The sequence below is a fragment of the Fusarium verticillioides genome, chromosome 9 (genome assembly GCF_000149555.1).
Source record: "Fusarium verticillioides 7600 chromosome 9, whole genome shotgun sequence".
Lineage (NCBI taxonomy): Eukaryota > Fungi > Ascomycota > Sordariomycetes > Hypocreales > Nectriaceae > Fusarium > Fusarium verticillioides.
Window position 1 is genome coordinate 42,314 of NC_031683.1, and position 17,595 is coordinate 59,908.

A 17,595-nucleotide genomic window follows, 5' to 3' on the forward strand; every position below is an offset into this window, starting at 1 on the left:
CTGGTTTGCTCACAGTGCAACACTGGAACTAGAGTATGGCTCTATTTCATAACGTCCAGGTGAGGAGATGTGACGGTGACGCCTGATCAAACAGGGCTATATCGGGTTAATAATCTTGCATTGCCGGCGGGGCGTTTCAACCCTATATAAAGATGCCTGCTGCAACCAACACTTCTCTGCAGCTTACCAACACCTGTTTTCTTCGCCCTAAACATCCTTCAAACTGTAATTCATCTCTTTTCACTGCATCTTTTGCAATAAGGTCAGATAACCCACCAAGCGACAAGCCAATCACTACTTGGTTCAGGTTCAAGCTTCCAGAAGACATCTTACTAGATGAATCATTATTTCATGCTCTGCATCTAACTAGGGAAGAGTGGACACAGGTTCGCCTCTGTAAATTCCTTATGATTGATATCTACTTACTCTCTAGGTTTGCTACGGAAGAATCAAGGAATCTCCACAAGACTGTGTGCTTCTAGTCGATTGGTATCGCACCAGATCATGGCTTGAGTTCTCACAGTCAGATAGCCACGCAGAGTTGCTTTCCAGCCTTGGCTCTTACTCGGATATTCCAGTAGTGAGTGAGATCATCGGCTTCGCCAGCTACCACCCCACAATTGCGATGTCGTCTCATACCGAGTTGATAAGAGTCTACTTCCCGGCTTCAATTTCGCCGGAAACCCGCAAGGCTGTTTGGGAGAAAGTCCGACATCTAGGACATTCAGTTGCCTACGGCAAAAAGGTCGAGCATAGGAACCCGTACAAAGCAGGCCCGTGCTTGGGCTGGATTGAAGGCGATGTGAAACGGGAGGGACAGGACGCGGTAGCGTGCGTCTGGGTTCATAAGTGGAAGAGTCAGGAAGCTGAGGAGAAATGCAAAACCACTGCGCGGTATCCGCACATGAAGTATGGCGAATTCATAAAACCTCTTATTCTTGATCTATTCCAGCAGGGGCTGAGGGATCTAGGCGCTTTGGGCTGGGAGGAATGTCACCTGAACTTTGAGACGAAGTGCTACATCGCGTAATGAGAAACAATCAGACGGTACTATGACATGATCTTAACTCTCATAACACTGTACAATTTATAACTGGAAACATCACCATAAGTTACCCTCCTTGTTGTCACACTGAATACCCGAGGGCCCTCCGGCACTTGCAATTGCCCTCTCTACACAGCCCGCTTTGATGGTTATCGGCAAGGTAAAAGTAAACCTATACGGCGCAGTCCAGCCATCCCCTGTCTCAACTTCAATCACACTAGAATGCCAGTCTGTCATCGCTCCACAGCCCTTTTCTTCACTCTTCAGTTTCTTCCCATCGTCATCTATCCAGCTGTAGCCGTTTGCCACAATGGTGACTGTGTAGAAGAGGGGAATGGCAAGTCCGTCCTCAACTAACTCACAGGCAGCTTGGGGTTCAGGAGCGGGCCCTTGCTCACAGTTGGGAGAGTGGCAGGGATAGTAGGTGCACACCATACCGTCGGCATCTGTTGTTGTCGTTGCATCGTCTTTGCATTTGGGCATACAAGCAACCTGTTATACCTGTTAGACCACTTGCTGATAATATTAACAGTTGGACTACTCACAATACCGCCCTTTGCGGTAAAGGTGAACCTTTTCTCATCAACATCTGAGGCTCCGAATAGAAGCTCAACATAAGTTCCACCTAAAAGTATTAGCATTGCCTAGAAGAGTGGTATTGATGGTTATCTTACTAGAATCATCGGGAACTTTCCACTTGATCTCAAGACCCTTTCCGCCATCTCCACTCTCAATACTATCGTCATCGTCGTTCCCAACCTTCCAACCCTTGACGGCCTCTTTAACATTATCATCGTCAATCACAAAGTCCCAGTCTGATCCTTTGTCATCCGATATAGGGATAAAGAACTTCAGGTGGCTGCCTTGAGTTGGTATTGCTGCATGAGCAGTCGCTGAGTATGTTTCGTAGCCTGCATCGCAGAATGGTGTTATCTCCGGGGTCGTCATTGTAACAGCTGCTGTGTTGACCCAAGATGCACAACTGGGTTGCTCGACACATGCTTCTCGGTTACCAGAGCCCACACATCCTGTGTAAGTGGCGGTCGAAGCACAAGAGAGGCCAGACGATGTCGGAACACCAATAGAAGGAGCTCGGGTGAGTGTGGGGAAAGCCTCCGTAGTAGCTTCGGTCGTTGTGACTTGGGATGTAGGAGACGTGAATCTGCCGAACTTTTTATCCAGCCGAGCTTGTGCTGCATCCACTATGTCGTTGAGCTGTGCCTCTGTATACTCATCGATGTTCCATTCCTCCCACTTGAGCCTGATGGCTGTTATAGTAGGGGTCTCGATGCTAACTGTAGTTGTTTTAGAGATAGTTCTTGAGAAATCCTCCCCTTCTACGTCACAACCGTAAATGGTGCCGCAAGTGGAAATAGCACTCTTTTCTGTCGTGGATGTAATAGTTCCATCAACAGAAACCCCGTAAGAAGTAGTGGTGATGCACATCTCAGCTGACTCAGTCTTGCAGTCATCCGGCTTGCTGGAAAATGTTGGGTTGCCGGCGGGGTCAATACTAAGATGTGAATGTTAGTCTATGCCCCCAACAATAAAGCCTTGGCTGCTACATACGTGAATCCAGGCCAAGGGATAGAGCCCGTGATATCTACCTTGATAGGTGCGGTGGGGTTGATCTTGATAATAGGAGGGGGGCCACTAGAGAGGTCAGTGACGGGTCACAGTAGCATCGGCCACGCTACAACTGCTTTATACATACGGTGGATGAGTGCCAGGAGGAAGCACGAAGCTCCATCCCCTAATGGGAGCGAGGCATAGATCAAAGAACCACATGTCGCAGGGAATCTTGATACCATTATCGCTTCTCTCTGGATCGGGTACTGGTGTTGTGATTGGGATAATAACCGGAACGGCTCCAGCCGTCTCAGTGGACTCTGGAGCTTGCGTGACATCACTGTTACTATGCCTGGGTAGAGTCGTAACCTGACCATTGGGTAATGTGGTTATGGGATCGGCGGTTGACTCAGGGACTGTAGTAAGTCGGTCCTTAGTGATGGGAGAAGTAGGGAGGGGATCATTTGACTTGGTGGCCTCTGCATGACTCGACTGCTGAGTGTCTGGGACGGGGTCGATCAATGTTGGTGGAACGGATGTAATGGAACTGGGGTCTTGGCTTTGATCCTCACTATCAGTTACACCTTGAGACGAAAGAACGGAATCTAGTGTCCCGGTTGCGAAAGGTGCCGTGCTGGGAGTGACTGTTTTGGTCAGTGCTGTGGAGAGAGTGCCAGTCGGAGCTAAGATAGGTGTAGGAGTTTCATTTCCGGGCCGAGTTAGATCTGAAGTCGAAGCCGCGGGACCAGGGTCGTTAGTACTGCGGGTCACTGTTGTAGTGATACTCCTATCATCACCCCCAAGAGAGTCAGTGATGGACTTGTGGGTTGTCTCGGAGAGATCTGTACCTGTCGAGAAAGTATTGGTGAAAGGATTGGTAGTCACCAGGCCACCAGGTAAAGTGGTGGCAGGGGAGGGCTCGGATGAAACGGAGACAATGTGCGTGTTTGGTATGGTGGCATCTCCACCTGGGCTATCACGGCTGGCATCAGACGACTTCTCCGAATTGCTAGTCGTCAGCTGGCTATTGGCAATCGTTGTAACATGGCCAGTACCGTCGCCGGAGGAGGGGGCAGTAGTGACGCGGTTACCTGGTAATGTCAAGACCGGGGGACCTGCTGTGATGAACACGTGTGATGAGCTGGAGGACACCTTTGTGCGTTCTGATAGCCAATGCTCTGAAGTGGTTGTGACGGGAAGGGGTAGGGGGTTCGTGGAGGGTTTGCCCGAGATATTGTCATCAACTGTTGGAGACGATAATTCAGGCTTACGGAGAGTGATGATGGTGGTTGGGTCAGGAATAGATGGAAGCGGAGGTCCACACATTCCATTGGCACCGCAGGTCCAGCCTTCTGGACAGCAGCCCGCACGACAACACGCTCTTTCTGGACACTATAAGCCAAAGTCAGGGACGAGGTATGTAAGCTTACTTGGGCCACAGATATGCTCTAGCCATCCGTCTCCAGGAGGACAGCAGTTTTCGCCTTGCAGCAGAACACGGCAGTTACCGGTACACAAACAAGACCCATCCGGGCATGTTGACTTGACACTGACGCCAACTGGAGGGCAAGGGGCAACAGCCACCGCGCCGCTTGGATCCTCATAGTTGAAAAGGTTGAACAGATGCAGACAAGTAAGACTGAGGGAGAAGCTCTGAGAAAGGAATATATCAAACAAGAGTTATCGACCTATGAGATATCAGAAGAAGACTGAACCGAAAGCAAGTGAACTGGAGACTTCTATCGTCATGCGATACTGCCATATAAGATTGTGATCTCAAAGTTTGCACATAGGCAACTGGACAAGTATCTACAGATGAGGAAAACTAGGTTCTCTCTGCTGGAATAAGCTCTCAGCCACAAGCATCAACTGCAAATAACACTTCTAGCCCACAACTTAGACATCGATACCACGATGACTGACCAATGGCTACAGCATAAAGCTGATATGATAAGAACTTAAATGATGACTCCTTGGCCGGCCTTGGAGGCGTATAAAAGGCTCCAATCCCTCGGCCAAGAAAGGTTAGCTCAACACCACAAACAACCCGGTTCTTCAAGATGGCGGCAGATGAGGAAAACGCCGATATTCTAAAATTATCACCATGCCATGGTATAATTAGAATACGATTATCTTCATTCCAATGTACGCAACTGAAGCAACAGCATCTTTGAAACGCTTGGCGTATAAACGAAGCAGACCGCGACATGGAATAGATCCTACTTGACAGTTACCGCGCAACATGTAGCGCGGCGGCAAGGCAGACGGGAAGGCAGCAACAGCTTCAGCGTGCCCTCAGGAGGACCTGCATGGCTGTGTTGGTAAGCCTCAATTGCGGTATTAATATATTTTGATGCATGCATGATAATACTATGTTGGCCTTACTGAACGTAGTCTGCTGATGGAACCAACAGCTGCATCATGCGACTGGTAAGACCATGACATTGGGGGCGATTTCTTATTTTTAATCGACTCATGCAATATACTCTAGACATTTGGGTTACCGCCCGAGGCTGAGCTGCAGAACGGATTGTTTCAAGTGAAATTTTCTCTCAGGACCAACAGAGTGGATGACCAACATACAGTAGCAGCGCTGGTACTTTCTATAATTGCATCAACCTGTTGGACCGATTCTAGCCAATGTGGATCGGCGTTGTTGGCCCCCAGAACCCCTGTCATAACTTAATGTGCTCGGTGTTTCCACTTACTGCAGGCGCTTAGACAAAACGCTGATCATTCGACATGGCATGTTCGCGCTGGTACTCAGACCTCTGGGACCAACACGCAAGATGCGGAGGATGCCTTCGCGTACATTCTCGCAATTTACAATGAGCCCTGCTGGTAAGAGTATGGTTATCATTTTAGCAGAACTTCAATCTCCTGGGATCTAGTACCATTCGATTACCATCTCACTCAACGAGTACATATAACTGTGCAATCGCCTTCCTGACGTATCTGCTATAATATCCTTTCATCATTGTTAATGCTGGAGTCAATCAGTATTACTTTATAGCCCCCATCGACTAATCTTTGGCCTCATCCTATCGTCCTCCCTATCTCTTGTCATGACTTGGTCACGCCCAAATTTCTTTTCCTACAGAGCTTTACTGTTTATACTTCTTGCTCAATATGCCCTCGGCTCAATTGACTCTGTCTTTAACATTAAGTAGGGCGGTGTTAACGTCGGTGGATGTAATTCTTACAAGAGCAAACTCAACAGATGGTGGGCAGACGCCAGAAAGCTCGTCGACGCTGCGCTCTTGTATGCAGAAGATGATAGCGTTGATGGACCCGAATACCTATACACCTTTTTTGCGCTAGACCCCCCTCCTGCCGGTGCCGAGGGTAGAGCAACAGTCCGCGGTATGTTCCCAATCCCCAAATCACACAACCAGTTACTGAATCACTCCAATAGCTAGGTTGGGGTTGGTAAAAGAGTTTATCGGTGGCGATTCACAACTCCCAACCGGTAAACCCTGGTTATTCTGCTCGAGCAAGTGGTTGGAGCGTAAGTTTGTTATGTCCTTGACGAGTAATTGTTTGAATAACATGGTCTTTATCTAGGTTTGGACTGGGATGACGTTGCCTACGATAAGGAGACAGGCGACAAGTTTACAGGTGATGACGCCAAGAAGGTACGAGATGTAGTTGATGAACCAACTCCACCTCCAGGTGAATCAAACGAGCCAAAAGGTACGTAGCCAGGTGCTAGGAACATCACACTTCCCTTTATGATCTGTCTAACTCAAATTTCCTCGGAGTTCCCATATTGGTCCTCTGATCTTAAAGAATACCTGATAGATGAGGCCGATGACTATTGTTCGAAGAAGGTCGACGGAGTTATCCAGCACTTTGGGGCTACTCACGAGGGTCCCGAGGAAAAGTGGAAACCCGTAACCATATGCGTCGATAACTTGGCATGGAATGCTAAAATGGACCATCTGGGCCTTGGAAATGTTAGGACAGCGGGTAAAAGTATTGTGGAATACAGAGCACAGTCTATGACATTATTCCACGAACTCTTCCATGTAGTCCTCGGGAACGCGAATACCGAGGAGCACGAAAAAAGCTGTAAGTTCAAAGATTATTACATGATGAAATGAACTAACGAGTCGTTAGATGACCTGCCGTATATTGCGAGCCCTAGGAAAGAGGAAGGTGAAGATCCTGGCGATGAAGATCAAGACATCATTTCCACGCAGGAGGCCTTGTACAACCCCGAATCCTACACACTATATGCTCTTGCTTCCCTTCTTGGACAGAAGAATGAGCGCTTCACGTTCGCTAGTACAAGGTCGAAGCTCAAGAAGACAGAAGATCCAAAGGGCAAGGATGAGAATAATGCAGGATCAGGACGCGCTGGCGATCGAAAGAGGATGATGAGGGTTTGACATCGTTTAAAGTTCAAAGAATGATGTAGTAATATATATCATGATACTTTACAAAAGATTTAGTTTAAATTGTGAAACTGGATAGATAATGCTTGTACTGCGTGCCTTATGGACTAGGTGACCGTGAAGAAAGGTAGAAATTCTTCTTTCTAGACAATTTACTACATCACGCACGATGGGTCATTATAGACAATGTATTTAACTTCCTGATCGTTCCATGTCCTTGATTGCAACGACGCTAAATGATGGGAATGAAAAAAAAAAAGGAAGAAAGATATTCCGGGAAAAAAGCCTCCACCAACATGGTGTCATCTGGATGTCACTTTTCCTAGACCCCGGGAAAACCCTCATCTTCAACACTAATATAGATCAAGAAGGCATGGCAGATAATAAGCCGCACTTTGGAAAAACTCCCGCAGTAAGACCATTTTACAAATGAGAATCCAGGCCGAGTTTGAGGCTAACAATATACCGCAAGTGTGACTATTGTAGGAGCAAAAAGCTCAGAGTAAGTCACTGTCACAGTCCAGTCAATCATAAGAGCTGACCGGGAAGTGCTCCAAAGACAGGCCGATATGCATGAGCTGTGCAAGGTCTGGGAGGCCGTGTCGTTATAGCGAGAGGACTCAGAGAACCCCTCTCACGCGAGAGTAATTGCCCCACCAAGTCCCTACAATCCATTCAGCTGACCCCTCCCTTCAGCTATTTGACCAGAGTTGAGAGACGCCTCGCAAACGTGGAGCGCCTATTTCACCAGCTACTCCCTGATGTTGACATCAATGAAGCCCTCGCGTCGCGGGATGTGGAAGTACCGGCAGACGCATCCCAACCGAATACATCTGTGTCGCCACCGATAAATCCTTCATCACCTGATACTCCAGTCCAGGCCAGCGGTGCCATTTCAGATGCAGTGCCTGCAGAAAGCGATGGCTTCGATTGGCAGGAAGACGTGGACGAGCTGACTGATGGGATGGCTTCGTTGTCCGTTGAGCCAAGAGGGGCTGGGTACTTGGGTAAGTCGGTGAGCGCAGACATAAGTAGGTAGCATATTAACTCTCACCAGGACCGACTGCTGGTGTCTTTTTCCTTAGATCACTACTCCTCTGGACCGGTCATTCGAGGCCCTTCATGGGCAATAGTCCCGAAGTTCTACGACCCTACGCTGGAGTAAAATTTTCGTCCCAGTTATCTAACTCGGTCGCATCAAGACAGGTTATCGAACAATTGGTGAATGGCTATTTTGATGTCTACCACCGCAGCTATCCTTTCGTGCACGAACCCACCTTTCGAGCCCAGCTTCACGAGGTCATACGGCGACCAAATCAACGCTCATGGCAGATGCTGCTCTATACCATCATGGCACTAGGAGCGTGGTGCCTTAACAATGACAAGGCTGAACTTGATGATGAGCTTTACCATCTCGCGCTCTCGTTTGGGGATGCCGAGTGCTTGTTCGCAAGCGCAGATTTGTCCTTTGTCCAAGCTCTCATCCTGTTTAGCAATCTAAGCCAGAAGCGTAATAAGCCCAACACCGGATCTAACTTTCTCGGGCTCGCGACACGAATGGCTCTGAGTTTGGGTCTTCATAGAGAGTTGCCGGAGTGGAACATCAGTCTCTTGCAGCGAGAGATGCGCCGTCGTGTTTGGTGGGGGCTGTATATGTTTGACAGTGGTGCTTCGACGACCTTTGGAAGGCCGATCCTTCTCCCTGGTGAGGAAGTCATGGATGTGCGACCGGTTCTTAATATTGATGATGGAGTACGCCATAACCTAACAAAAAGTGGAAATTCTGCTAAAATCTGTGAAGGACCTTACGAGTGGGACAAAAGTCCCCCCAGAAGAGGTAAATAGGCCGACGCTGTACTCAGGCATGAAGTATCAGAGCGATCTACATGTCAAATCCAACTACATCTCCAATCGCCTGCTCTCATCATCATGCGTGGCACCAGAAGACGCGCTATCCATGGATGCAACACTGGACAAGTGGTGTAGCACATTACCAGAGTATCTCAGGCTGGATCATCATGTGCCATCAGCTGAGCCTGCGTTCTTCTTCAACAGGTCACGCCTGTGGTGGCGCTTCTGGAACCTCAAGATCATCATCTTCCGCCAGCTGTTTCTCAAGCGAGCCATTGGCAGGGGAAATTCCAGCATGGCGGTACCAGATAATGAGGTCGATGAAAGGTGTATGGGCATTGCGATACGCGCTGCGAGTGCGACGATAGCGTCGATTGATCAGTATACGAAGGAGAGACAGGGAAGCAGGCTTGTGACTTGGTACTCCATGTAAGTCAACCCAAATAATGTCTCTGAGATATGTGTTAACTTGCTCCAGCTATTTTACATTCCACGCTTCCTTGGTCATCGTCCTCGCTATCCTTAGCAACTTAGAATCACCAGACATGCCTAAGTGGCAGGACGACGTCAACACGGTCCGCCACATCTTCCGAGGAGTATTTACAAACAATGAGCTCGCTACTCGCTGCGCCAACATCATCGACGTTATCTTGCCAGACCCTCTGTTGACAACGAGTGATTGGGCAAATGTCCAGCTCGATCCCATGCTGATGGACTTTTCGACGTGGCCGGCAGCTTCTGCTGATGAGTTTGCCAGTGTTCTTGGCTGGCCTGACTGGGCTAATTTTATGCAGTAGATGGACTTATCGGACGCCGTTCTGCAAGGGGTCATCAGTTTATGATGCGTACATTTGGTGCGATGAGATGGGATCTTATGTATTCTCCATTTGGTATATCGTTTTCGTCGGCCCGCTTGATCGCTGCTCCTATCGTCGTCTCGATCCCGGCTTTGAGGTGTCGGGATGCCAGCCGTTCCCGAGCGATGTCGACTGGGATATCGACAAACCATCTTAACTTCGAGTTAGCCTAAGATACAATTTAATGAGCAACCACCGAAACTTACTTGTCATCTGCTAATATTGAAATGCGACTCCATGGCTCTTGGTTTAAGAGTACATAGTTGCCTTCGATGATAACAACTTTGGCACGCGAAGGAATCTCAGTGGCATCGGGTATTGGGTCCTTTCTCGCGTGGTCGAATCCTGGCGCTTTGATGATGATTTGCGGTTCGTTATGTGTCGTCACAGGTGTTTTCTTGATTAGCGCGACGAGATCTACCAAGGCGGCGGCATTGAATGTGAAAGGTGCGCCGCGTCTTCGAAATGCTTCTTCAGGGTCGTCAAAGGAACAGAGAGTCGTGCGACTATAATGGAATCCATCCTGATAAGTTGGATGTTAGTCATCTGGCTGTTGCTTGGGGTCAGGGATTCCAGGACACACTGACCATAGGAAGGACTGCGACATCGGAAATACCGTTCTTCTTCAGCTCTTTGATCAAAGCATCTGATATCGTGGTTTTGCCCGATCCTGGTATACCAGCCAGCGCAATCAAGATTCGTTGTCTTGGACTGCAGAGCTTCTGCTCGGTCAAAAGACGCTCGACGCGTTCAATTAGCTTCGCTGTTGTCTTGCCCAAATCGCCGTCCATTTTGGGATTAGTGATGAATAAATACGAAATGGTGGCCACTTCAGTCCTCTTTATCCTCGTCTCTTTGGAGGAGATCGATCCGTCTTGAGTCATGTAACGACAACTCCAATTCCCCACGGGATACAGTAGCCCGGACACTTAGCTCCTTGATTCCTAATTGGTTCGGACTGGAGTCGGCCGGACCCAGTGAGATGGAGTCCTACGTAGTATCCATCTCCAATATTCTGTGGGGTTCATGTTGCACACGGAGCAAAACTTGGTCACCTTATGCTGATCCTATACGAATATAAGAACCCCAGAAGATCTCCGCAACCTTTTGTTTCCCCAGCTCAATCCCCAGATTCAATTTCGACCTGAACATCACTCAAATTGTCGAGTTTCAATATGGCTGGTGACCAAATTACCAGTGAGCAGCAGCTCGATGCAGTACCCAAAAAGGGTGTCTGGCGCCAGTTGCGTGAGAACCCTTACATTTTTGGGCTTTCTATGGTGAGCGGTTTCCTTTCGTAACTCTTATCAGAACTGACACTCTATCATTAGTTTGCCAGTCTTGGTGGCTTCCTCTTTGGCTATGATCAAGGCGTCGTGTCGGGTGTATTGACCATGGAGTCATTCGCTGTTGACTTTCCACGAATCTACCTTGACAGTGGTTTCAAGGGTTGGTTTGTCTCAACTCTACTTCTGTGCGCGTGGTTTGGGTCGCTCATCAACGGCCCCATTGCCGACTACATTGGTAGAAAGGGCTCGATCCTCCTGGCTGTTGTCGTATTTACCATAGGGTCAGCTTTCCAGGCTGGCGCTGACTCTATCCCTATGCTTTTCGCTGGTGAGTTGCAGCATATCCCTTGCTTCGGTTACTTCCGCTAACACTAAGGCAGGCCGTGCTGTGGCTGGTCTCTCAGTTGGCATGTTGACCATGATTGTGCCCATGTATATGTCCGAGGTATCAAGCCCTGGCATTCGGGGTACTCTTGTCGTTCTGCAGCAACTTAGTATCACCCTCGGTATCCTCGTAAGCTACTGGTTAGAGTATGGAACCCAGTACATCGGCGGCCATCGATGTGCACCTAATATACCGTACTCAGGCGGCACCCCGGACAAACGCACGTTCGACCCTCGATATGATGTTGGCCCCGACGGATGCACAGGCCAATCCGAGGCTGCCTGGCGAGTTCCATTTGCCCTTCAGATTTTCCCTGCGCTTGTTCTGGGCATTGGCATGCTTTTCTTCCCCGAATCCCCGCGCTTCTATCTCATGCGTCACAAGGAAGACAAGGCCCTTGCCGCTCTGGCTCAACTCCGTCAGGTTCATGTTGACTCAGAATCCATCAGAGCTGAGTACTTAGCCATCAAGACCGAGGTCCTGTTTGACGAGTCCGTATCGGCGGAGAAGTTCCCCGGGAAGAGGGGCGTTTCCCTCTTCGCTGCTCAGCATGTTGCTCTTGTGTCTACGTGGCCTGCCTTCAAGCGTCTCGCCATTGGCTGCTGCATCATGTTTTTCCAGCAGTTCATGGGCTGCAATGCCATCATCTACTACGCCCCAACCATGTTTGCGCAGTTGGGGCTCTCTGGAAACACCTCTGGTCTTTTGGCGACTGGTGTATACGGCATCGTTAACACGCTTTCAACGTTGCCCGCCCTCTTCTTGATTGACAAGCTTGGCCGTCGTCCGTTGCTCATGTGTGGTGCAGCTGGAACCTTCATCTCTCTCGTTATTGTCGGTGGCATCATTGGAGGTTTCGGCTCGGGTCTTGCCGACAATAAGGCTGCTGGCTGGGTTGGTATCGTCTTCATCTACATCTACGACGTCAACTTCTCGTTTTCCTTCGCCCCTATCGGTTGGGTTCTGCCCTCTGAAATTTTCAACCTTGGCAATCGCTCCAAGGCCATGGCTATTACCACTAGCGCTACTTGGATGTGTAACTTTATCATCGGACTTGTGACCCCTGACATGCTGACCAACCTTGGCTGGGGTACCTACATCTTTTTTGCCGCATTTTGCCTTCTTGCCTTCCTCTTTACCTACTTCTTTGTACCTGAGACTCGTGGAAAGAGTCTGGAGGACATGGATCTCGTCTTTGGCGATACTGCATCTCATGAGGAGAAGACAAGGTTGATGGAGATTGCATCTTCTATGGGCCTCACCGAATCCATTCCTGGGCACAAGGTTGGCCTTGCTAAGGAAGACTCTACTACAGCCGAGCATTTTGCTTAAGCTGGAGACCTGCGTAGTTGCTACCATTTCTCAAGGGATGGAGTGGTATACTAGACTGGCAGTACACAGCTTTACTTCAATACCTGATACCAAGAAATAAAATAATAACTCTGATGCAAGCGAATAACTTCCTAAAACTTGATGTTTACTGCCCTCCAGGAGTTGCTGCCACAATGAACGTCTCCTTGCCCCTTGAAATGAGAGAACCAATCATCCTGATAAGTAATATTATACCCAGCACTGGCATACACCTCAGATACTGCATTCGCAAAGATATCCTGCTTTTTGATCACTGGACCCCAGGGCTTAGGTACAAGGACCTTTTGGTCTGGCAGAACCAGGCCGTTGACTGTACCCGGCCAGAGAGCTAGAACTTGGCTAGCTGTATCAACCGCTTGTCGCTGCAATGAGTTCTTTGGGGTACCTGCCTCCACGATCGACTTTACCTTGTGAACGGGTCCCATGGCGCCTTTCATCGTGATGCCGGTCTTGCCTGACGCCTTTTGGGGTGTTTTGGAGGAGTCGTCCTCCGCATTTGAGTCTGATGGCTTCTAGCCAGGGCACAACCAGCTGTCCGACTCAGCATAGTAGAATAGCATGGGAACTCGGAAGATGTCCTTGTCCGTGATCCCAGTTTCTCGTTTGAGGATGTTGAGATTGGCTTCAATGCGCTGAGCTGAGTTCTTCTGGATGGCGTCAAAGTCCTTGAACTTGAGGGCCTCTTGAATAGTCTGCGCTGGAAGACACAGCTCCTGCTTCTTCTCCTCCACTCGAAGCGAACGGGAAACAGCCTTGACATTTCCATGACCAGCCTTGGACGCCTTCCTCAGTAGATCAAGGCCCTTGAGCGGATCTGCGACCATAAGGATCCATCCACGCTCATTGCAGGCAGGCAAAAATTGGAGAAACTCGTCAACATGGCCAACGTACAACCAGCTTGTGTCGAGAATAAGAGGGTCTTGAACCTCTTGGGCCTTGAGAAAGTCAACCATGAGAGGAGCTCTTCCGTCCCAAGCGCCCATGATCGTTCTGCCTTGAGGGAATTACTTCTCATTGTACTTGTAGGGTGGAATAGTTTCCAGGTTTCCAGTGGAGTCGATAGTATCGCCGTCACCTGGATGTTGTACTGCGCCAACCTTGTCGTTTCGGAGCTCATGGAACGCGTCGCGACCAGATCGACGAGAGCTCTGGACTGATCTGATCATAATTCGGATAGTAACCGGGCCATTGGGGCCAGGCATGCTGCAGTAGCCGGGTTCAAAAAAGTCTTGTGTCCAAATATCTTGGTTGTCGAAAAAGAAGATGGGGTCTTTGATACCGGAACTGGCGACGTTGCGCTTGATATCATTTACAAACTGCTCCTGCTGAGGATTGGAGCCAGGCTCGTTCACACCCGTAGAGAAGATGCGCTGAGCCACCTGCCCGTGGTGATGCGTCAAGGCAGGGGCAACTCGCACAGCGACAATGTCGGTTGCTTTTATCTTGCCATCAGTGACTGTGAACTGTATCTTTGCATTGCCATCCCAGCCCTTGGGGCGTCGGACATCGCGTGCATCAATGCCCAGTTCGAGGCCTGATGAAAGCTCCTTGGCCGAGAACACATAATCGCCTGATACGTAGGTCCACTTGTTGCTCTTCTTTGTGAAGACACGGACTTTTGCAGCGGCTGCTTTATCGGTAACTTGAATAGATCCGTTGGCAGAAGGACTCAATCCGGATATAGGAAGGGTTTTGAGCGGCGCAAGATATCTTGGGTTGCGTTGGATGTCATCTGTGGCATCGTTACACAAGTCCAAATAAGTCTCATTACTTGGGATGATGTCGACGCTGGGTCCCCATTTCTTAGCACAACGAAGGCCAGTGTCGCCAATGTTCGGCAAGATCAAGGCGCCTCGAGTAGCGGTCCATGAAGATTTCCCATCGAGGTCTTTCTTGTCGACTTTTCCGTCGCGGTTGGTATCTGCGAGGATGGTCACTTTGAGAGCATCGCATGTTGCGACTAACGCTATTGTGGTTGTCAGCTGGGATAATCTCAATCGAAAACTGCCTGTGTACCTAGCGTCAAGGCAGTTGGAAACTTCATTTTGACTTGATCCCTCCAAGATATTGAGGCGAAGGGCCCGAGAAACAATTCACGGTTTTATGTTCCTCAACACATGTTATGCTTATTTATAGCAATTAATAGAACATCCTTCCATTGAACTCTAATCTCGGTAACATGACTGAAAGTCCACTTAGCGAGCTCGTATAAATCCTACACTCGTTTCTAGACCAGTCGATTGCCTGTGGTGGAAAAATGCCCCTTGCATTACCTAGGATCCAAATATGGTGGCTCCTTTTTAGGCTGTTGTTAGTGGTCATAGCGTTTAGACCCCCGAACGCTTTTGTCTCGATCTGATGATGGATTCAATTCTAGACCTCCTTGACGTTGACTTCACATGCTACACATGTAAGATAGTGTGATGTAAGCTGCATCCTAGTTCTCCCGAATGACCAGAATGGTTACAATCCTGAGCCTTGCATTGGAGTAATGGAGCACACTCTGTTTACTCGACCTTGCTCACTGCCTGAGAAGACGTTCAAATACTTCGCTATTAGTGAGGGCGAAATCCAGTTGAAACAAGCAATACTAACTATTTAAAGTCCCCGAAAGCAAATCATGTTCTCGAAGCTATTGCAATGAATTTTCTTAATTGTTTTCCTTTTGGCATCTTATACATAACGTGTTTGGCCTGTTTTCAGTTGCTATTAGAAGACAGTCCGGGGTATGTCTTTATATCTAAAGTGAACCAGGGCTTGCCAGGTAAGCAATGCACCTATCACGAGCGTATCTTTATGTAACCCAGGGTTCAGATCGCGCAGTTAAACCCAATTGATACCAGCAAGGTAGAATTCTTCATTACAATTAGGCCACAAGGGAATACTAAATGCTTCACATGGCTATATCGATAGACCAGTCTATAAAATAATGTTTCATAATGAATAGAACTCTAAGCTGGCTGTATAAGCACTCAAGTCGCGTATCTCGCAACGCTTTACCTATCACCACTAAAGTGACCACGCTCAAAGACCAGCCAGGATCTGGGGGAACAACTTCTCAGTGAAGTCCCAGAGAATAGGAGTGTAGTCAGGAGCCCAAGTGAGGCCAGTCCAGAACGTGTTACGCTGGCCCTGAAGAGCATAAATCTTGTTGTAGAAGCCGCGCTCAAGCTCCTCAGGACAGACCTTGGGAACAGTCAAGCCGTGTGACGCAAATGCAAGAATATCAGGAGTGGTCACATCGTAAGTTCCAGCCTTGCCGATGTTGGTAAACACCTGCTTGATGAGATCCTTGGCCTTTTGAGCTGTCAGGCTGGCCGTGCCAAGGACACGAGTTGTCCAGAAGTCCTGCTCACCCGAGCGAGAGTAGGCATCGACAAAGTTACCTCGTGGAAGGTAGTAGTTGGTGGCGTTGTCAGCGGTGTTGGTAATGCCGCCGACGGTCTTGGGTAGGCCTGTCTTGCCGACGACGCCGACGTACAGCGTCTCCCAAGAGAACTTGGAGAAGAGCGACTTCTCTTTGGCATCGAGATCCCAGGTTCCAACGTTGTCTGGGGATGGAGTTGCTGCGAAGAGGACCTTCTTGGCCTTGATGGTCTTCTTGCCAGAGGGTGTCTGCACGACGAGCTCTGAGCCCTGGGAAGTTCGCTTGCTCCAGGCAACAGTGCTTTCAAGAAGAACGTCATCCTTGATCAAGTTGTAGACGTTGTCGTAGAGTGACAGGGTAGAGCCTGTGGATGGATACTTGAAAGAAGGACCGGTAAGACCGAATCCAAAGGCCGCAAGTTGAGGCTCTCCGACAACAGCCATGACATTCCAAGTTGGGGTGTGCGTCGCGTCGGAAAGCCAGATGAGAGTTCGAAGGACGGAAAGAGCACTTCCAAGCTGGTACTTTTCAAGAAACTCGCCAAAGGGAAGTAGGAGATCCTCGGGGACCTCTCCCTTCTTGAAGTAGCCGTTCTCGAACCAGGGTTGGTACTTGATGGCCAATGCAGCATATGTGGCCAGGGCGACAGTGGAGTTGATAGTACCGTAGTCGGGATCGACCTTTTTACCAGTGCTGAAATCAATGTCCTTGGTGGTGAGCAACCCCTCGGCGGCGCTGATCAGATTGGGGGAGACGAGTCCGACATTGAATCTCTTGAAGAAAGCTTTGGTTGTGTCTCGGTCAAGGTACGCCTGGACTCCATAATTGATCGGTGTCGAGCTGCCGTTCGGCTTGTAAGCGTGGACATGACCGCCCTAAGAATGCGTCAGTAACGGTATTTCCTCTGTTTTGGTAGAACTCACAAGTCTGTTGGCCTTCTCAATCACCACGACCTTCTTCTTGTAATCCTCTCGCAGCTTGACTGCAGCGTAAGCACCAGTTGCGCCGCCGCCGACAATACAAACATCGACCTCAATGGTTTCCTGTTTGGGCGATGCGAGAGCATGGCCTGCCAAGGCAAAGAAGGGGAGGAAATTATTCAATTTCATCTTGTCAATGAATCGAAGGTGAATGAGGAGTTCCGAGAGAAGACGGAGACAGAGGGGAGGAGGCTTATGTACGTGCGGCTGACTGCTTACCTCCTCCCTTGTGTCACCAGCCTAGTGCAAAAGTTTCCACTGCATGTCAGCAGGAGCACAGCGAATCAGCAGGTCGATTGAATGATGCAGTGTGACTTTGTCATTTAAAAATTCCGGCACGAACGCACAGGTGAGTACGTAGTACATGTCGATCGGGTAGGATTTTCAGGGCGCCGTGGAAACTACCGACGTAGTATCCGGGACTCTCGGCGGTGCAACAGAGTTTAATTCAAGGTCTCATGCCATAAGTCAGCGCACGAACACT

At 49.1% G+C, this 17,595-nt stretch overlaps 10 protein-coding genes across 13 annotated transcripts; 4 read left to right on the forward strand and 6 right to left on the reverse strand.

Moving 5' to 3' along the window:
• Positions 1-191: 191 nt before the first annotated feature.
• On the forward strand, positions 192-1,131 carry FVEG_16937 (hypothetical protein). Of its 2 annotated transcripts, none has more exons than XM_018906171.1 (2): positions 192-386; positions 434-1,131. In XM_018906171.1, the coding sequence occupies exon 2, from the start codon at positions 626-628 to the stop codon at positions 1,028-1,030; it is 405 nt and encodes a 134-aa protein (XP_018758357.1). In that variant the 5' UTR covers positions 192-386; positions 434-625; the 3' UTR covers positions 1,031-1,131. The 2 variants fall into 2 exon arrangements, with proteins under 2 accessions (XP_018758357.1, XP_018758358.1); XM_018906172.1 differs by having other exon boundaries at positions 201-262; positions 434-1,108.
• FVEG_10974 (hypothetical protein) lies at positions 1,103-3,940 on the reverse strand (the record flags this gene model as incomplete). Its single annotated transcript, XM_018900135.1, has 5 exons — positions 1,103-1,537; positions 1,591-1,670; positions 1,720-2,558; positions 2,615-2,698; positions 2,760-3,940. The coding sequence occupies 5 exons, from the start codon at positions 3,938-3,940 to the stop codon at positions 1,103-1,105; spliced, it is 2,619 nt and encodes an 872-aa protein (XP_018758359.1).
• Positions 3,941-5,035: 1,095 nt separating this feature from the next.
• Positions 5,036-7,005, forward strand: FVEG_16938 (hypothetical protein; the record flags this gene model as incomplete). The annotated part of the gene is made up of 6 exons (XM_018906173.1): positions 5,036-5,044; positions 5,785-5,977; positions 6,030-6,122; positions 6,179-6,307; positions 6,404-6,685; positions 6,734-7,005. 6 exons carry the CDS (start codon positions 5,036-5,038, stop codon positions 7,003-7,005), a joined length of 978 nt encoding a protein of 325 aa, XP_018758360.1.
• A 346-nt stretch (positions 7,006-7,351) lies between these two features.
• On the forward strand, positions 7,352-10,023 carry FVEG_16939 (hypothetical protein). 2 transcript variants are annotated; one of them, XM_018906174.1, is made up of 7 exons: positions 7,352-7,423; positions 7,484-7,513; positions 7,561-7,655; positions 7,708-8,018; positions 8,069-8,763; positions 8,813-9,291; positions 9,341-10,023. In XM_018906174.1, the coding sequence occupies exons 1-7, from the start codon at positions 7,385-7,387 to the stop codon at positions 9,657-9,659; spliced, it is 1,968 nt and encodes a 655-aa protein (XP_018758361.1). In that variant the 5' UTR covers positions 7,352-7,384; the 3' UTR covers positions 9,660-10,023. The 2 variants fall into 2 exon arrangements, with proteins under 2 accessions (XP_018758361.1, XP_018758362.1); XM_018906175.1 differs by having other exon boundaries at positions 7,571-7,655.
• FVEG_10976 (hypothetical protein) lies at positions 9,470-10,584 on the reverse strand. Its single transcript, XM_018900136.1, has 3 exons — positions 10,307-10,584; positions 9,926-10,242; positions 9,470-9,871 (listed from the first exon to the last, which is right to left on the reverse strand). Exons 1-3 carry the CDS (start codon positions 10,508-10,510, stop codon positions 9,694-9,696), a joined length of 699 nt encoding a protein of 232 aa, XP_018758363.1. The 5' UTR covers positions 10,511-10,584; the 3' UTR covers positions 9,470-9,693.
• Positions 10,585-10,857: 273 nt separating this feature from the next.
• On the forward strand, positions 10,858-12,858 carry FVEG_10977 (MFS transporter, SP family, sugar:H+ symporter). Its single transcript, XM_018900137.1, has 3 exons — positions 10,858-10,999; positions 11,051-11,336; positions 11,389-12,858. Exons 1-3 carry the CDS (start codon positions 10,895-10,897, stop codon positions 12,723-12,725), a joined length of 1,728 nt encoding a protein of 575 aa, XP_018758364.1. The 5' UTR covers positions 10,858-10,894; the 3' UTR covers positions 12,726-12,858.
• Positions 12,859-12,870: 12 nt separating this feature from the next.
• FVEG_16940 (hypothetical protein) lies at positions 12,871-13,201 on the reverse strand (the record flags this gene model as incomplete). Its single annotated transcript, XM_018906176.1, has 2 exons — positions 12,871-12,940; positions 12,975-13,201. 2 exons carry the CDS (start codon positions 13,199-13,201, stop codon positions 12,871-12,873), a joined length of 297 nt encoding a protein of 98 aa, XP_018758365.1.
• A 75-nt stretch (positions 13,202-13,276) lies between these two features.
• On the reverse strand, positions 13,277-13,747 carry FVEG_16941 (hypothetical protein; the record flags this gene model as incomplete). The annotated part of the gene is made up of 1 exon (XM_018906177.1): positions 13,277-13,747. One exon carries the CDS (start codon positions 13,745-13,747, stop codon positions 13,277-13,279), a length of 471 nt encoding a protein of 156 aa, XP_018758366.1.
• Positions 13,748-13,768: 21 nt separating this feature from the next.
• On the reverse strand, positions 13,769-14,808 carry FVEG_16942 (hypothetical protein; the record flags this gene model as incomplete). The annotated part of the gene is made up of 2 exons (XM_018906178.1): positions 13,769-14,730; positions 14,781-14,808. The coding sequence occupies 2 exons, from the start codon at positions 14,806-14,808 to the stop codon at positions 13,769-13,771; spliced, it is 990 nt and encodes a 329-aa protein (XP_018758367.1).
• Positions 14,809-14,973: 165 nt separating this feature from the next.
• On the reverse strand, positions 14,974-17,564 carry FVEG_10979 (hypothetical protein). Of its 2 annotated transcripts, XM_018900139.1 has the most exons (3): positions 17,055-17,488; positions 15,360-17,006; positions 14,974-15,311 (listed from the first exon to the last, which is right to left on the reverse strand). In XM_018900139.1, exons 1-2 carry the CDS (start codon positions 17,238-17,240, stop codon positions 15,789-15,791), a joined length of 1,404 nt encoding a protein of 467 aa, XP_018758369.1. In that variant the 5' UTR covers positions 17,241-17,488; the 3' UTR covers positions 14,974-15,311; positions 15,360-15,788. The 2 variants fall into 2 exon arrangements, with proteins under 2 accessions (XP_018758369.1, XP_018758368.1); XM_018900138.1 differs by having other exon boundaries at positions 14,974-17,006; positions 17,055-17,564.
• Positions 17,565-17,595: the final 31 nt, after the last annotated feature.

What these genes read in the sequence shown, in the direction of transcription:
- FVEG_16937 (XM_018906171.1), top strand. Translation starts at nt 626, where the DNA reads ATGTCGTCTCATACCGAGTTGATAAGAGTCTACTTCCCGGCTTCAATT.
- FVEG_16939 (XM_018906174.1), top strand. Translation starts at nt 7,385, where the DNA reads ATGGCAGATAATAAGCCGCACTTTGGAAAAACTCCCGCA. An exon ending in AGAACCCCTCTCACGCGAGA is followed by an intron (nt 7,656 to 7,707) that starts GTAATTGCCCCA and finishes CCCTCCCTTCAG; the next exon opens with CTATTTGACCAGAGTTGAGA. An exon ending in CTTGTGACTTGGTACTCCAT is followed by an intron (nt 9,292 to 9,340) that starts GTAAGTCAACCC and finishes AACTTGCTCCAG; the next exon opens with CTATTTTACATTCCACGCTT.
- FVEG_10976 (XM_018900136.1), bottom strand. Translation starts at nt 10,510, where the DNA reads ATGGACGGCGATTTGGGCAAGACAACAGCGAAGCTAATTGAACGCGTC. An exon ending in ATGTCGCAGTCCTTCCTATG is followed by an intron (nt 10,243 to 10,306) that starts GTCAGTGTGTCC and finishes CCAACTTATCAG; the next exon opens with GATGGATTCCATTATAGTCG. An exon ending in TCAATATTAGCAGATGACAA is followed by an intron (nt 9,872 to 9,925) that starts GTAAGTTTCGGT and finishes CTCGAAGTTAAG; the next exon opens with ATGGTTTGTCGATATCCCAG.
- FVEG_10977 (XM_018900137.1), top strand. Translation starts at nt 10,895, where the DNA reads ATGGCTGGTGACCAAATTACCAGTGAGCAGCAGCTCGATGCAGTACCC. An exon ending in ACATTTTTGGGCTTTCTATG is followed by an intron (nt 11,000 to 11,050) that starts GTGAGCGGTTTC and finishes CTCTATCATTAG; the next exon opens with TTTGCCAGTCTTGGTGGCTT. An exon ending in TATCCCTATGCTTTTCGCTG is followed by an intron (nt 11,337 to 11,388) that starts GTGAGTTGCAGC and finishes ACACTAAGGCAG; the next exon opens with GCCGTGCTGTGGCTGGTCTC.
- FVEG_10979 (XM_018900138.1), bottom strand. Translation starts at nt 17,240, where the DNA reads ATGAAATTGAATAATTTCCTCCCCTTCTTTGCCTTGGCAGGCCATGCT. An exon ending in TTGAGAAGGCCAACAGACTT is followed by an intron (nt 17,007 to 17,054) that starts GTGAGTTCTACC and finishes ACGCATTCTTAG; the next exon opens with GGCGGTCATGTCCACGCTTA.